Source organism: Apteryx mantelli, chromosome 2, assembly GCF_036417845.1.
Source record: "Apteryx mantelli isolate bAptMan1 chromosome 2, bAptMan1.hap1, whole genome shotgun sequence".
NCBI classification, from domain to species: Eukaryota; Metazoa; Chordata; class Aves; order Apterygiformes; family Apterygidae; genus Apteryx; species Apteryx mantelli.
In genome coordinates, this window is record NC_089979.1 from 1,408,660 (window position 1) to 1,410,803 (window position 2,144).

The 2,144-nt window shown below is 62.8% G+C and overlaps 1 protein-coding gene across 1 annotated transcript; it reads left to right on the plus strand.

The window, feature by feature from the left end:
• Window positions 1-937: 937 nt before the first annotated feature.
• On the plus strand, window positions 938-1,234 carry LOC136991448 (feather beta keratin-like). The gene has a single exon (XM_067292580.1). It carries the CDS (start codon window positions 938-940, stop codon window positions 1,232-1,234), a length of 297 nt encoding a protein of 98 aa, XP_067148681.1.
• The last annotated feature ends 910 nt before the right edge of the window (window positions 1,235-2,144 follow it).

The window sequence follows — 2,144 nt, forward strand, 5'->3', positions numbered from 1 at the left end:
TGCCACACGCTCACCTCACTGACGACACCCAGCCTCTCCTACACTTTGGCAACTACGTCCGCCCGCCCGCCCGCCCGCCCTGACACGCACCTGCCACCAAAATCCTACGGCCTTAATAGGCTCCCTTGAAAGGGACCGCTGCCCCATAATGGGCACCTCCGAAACACCAGGAAATGAAAAGGCAGCGTTGCGGCAAGGAAACCAACCCACGCTTCATTACTTGCGAGGGTTTGCGCCTTCAAGAGCACCTGCATCCAAAAGGCCGTCATGCGCAAAGGCCGTCCCATCGCCTCCGGCGCTCTGCCACCAGCATAAAAGCCCAGGCAACGCAGCACTCCCTCACACACTTCTCCTCCCGCCTTCTCCTCCTCCGCGAACAAGGTGAGTCGCAACCTCCGGACCCTTCTTCGCCCAACTCCTTTCTCCCCTCACACACACTGCCCAGCACATACTCCCTCCTATGCCCTATTCTCCCTTCCCTCGCTCGCCTCCTTCTCAGCCAAGGGCCAAGCTGCTGCAAGCTCTCGCAGACAGACAGCCTGCCCTTTCCCTCACCTTCCTCGTGGGCTACGCGCTCGCACACAAGCTGCCCTCTGCCTCTGACACACCAACTCCCTCACTGCCTCCTTCCTCTTCGACACCCTCTCACTCGGCCCACACCTCTCACCTCCACCTCTGCCCGCACGCAGCGACAGCACACGAGCCGTCGCGCTACTGCGCACAGCCCCTCCGCCACCTGCCCCACGCACCGAGCAGACAAACCTGCACCCTCTGCACGGGCAACCCTCGGCACGCACCTGCAGCACCCCTTCCGCATCCCAACACCCCTGCTCCACACACACACAGCACAGGCCCCCCACTCCCTTCGCCTCCTCACACGCGCCTCCTCACACTTTCTCAACACCCCCTCTTCCAGGACCCTCTCCACAACACAGACATGGCCTGCTACGACCTCTGCAGCCCCTGCGGACCCACCCCGCTGGCTAACAGCTGCAGCGAGCCCTGCGTCAGGCAGTGCGAGCACTCCCGCATTGCCATCCAGCCTCCCACCCTTCTCGTCACCCTGCCCGGACCCATCCTCACCTCCTTCCCCCAGAACACCGCCCTCGGATCCACCACTGCAGCTGCCTTGGGTGACGCTCTTGCTGCTCAGGGAGTGCCCATCTCCTCCGGACGCTTCACCTTCGGCGACCTTAGCTGCTTCCCCTGCGGGAGAGGCTGCAACCCCTGCTAAGGCACCTCCCCACCACCACCAACAACACCCTGCAACGCTCCGGACCCACTGAGCACGTGCCTCCGTGACACCGGCAACACAGGGGCTCACCAGCCACGCCTCTGCCTCTCCAGCAAGACACCAAGCAAGCAAGCGGGCAAGGCGCACAGCCTCACCTCTTGCAGACACGCACAAGGCACCTCCTGCTCTTCTCCCACTTCCTTCCTGGCATCGCCCCTTCTCCTGCTTCCACCGCTCTCCCGCAAATGCACGTGCTCCCAAGGCTAAGCCCGCGACGGACCGCCTACGAGATACTTCCCCCACGCCCCATGAAGACCTCTGTGCTCTGCCAGTATCCGCTGCGCACAGCCAGGCCACACTGGTGCTCCTCCTACTTCCACCTCACACCGCCTCCCGGACACTTTCCCATCCTTCCTCTCACTCTTTTCCAGCAATAAACGTCTGCTGCATCCCACATGGAGACGCCTCCTCTGCCTTTCTTCTCACAAGGCTCTTCCAGTCTCTCCACACACAAACACAGGGCTCTCGAGGACAGCGGGGTGCCCGCGTGGCTGCCTGCGTGCCTGGCAGACAAGGGGCCTGCCCTCTACCCCCTTCAAGATGGCCACAGCAAGCCCGTCCCAACACAAGCACACCCATGCGCACACACAGCCTGCCAGCGGCCACCAGACACCTGCCCCACCAGCGCCAGCACCTCTCCCTAGAAAAAAATCACCAACAGCCATGCTGGCCTCCACGGTCCCTTCCAGCGCACGACACAACACCCTCCCTTCACCAAACAAGGCCTTGCACACACTAAGGCCCCTCCGCCCAGGGCTCTCACGCAACCCCACCCTGCCTCCACACACTCCACCAACTCTCCGCCTCACCACCACTTTCGAGCCCTCACAAGCAACACTCCCACACAAGC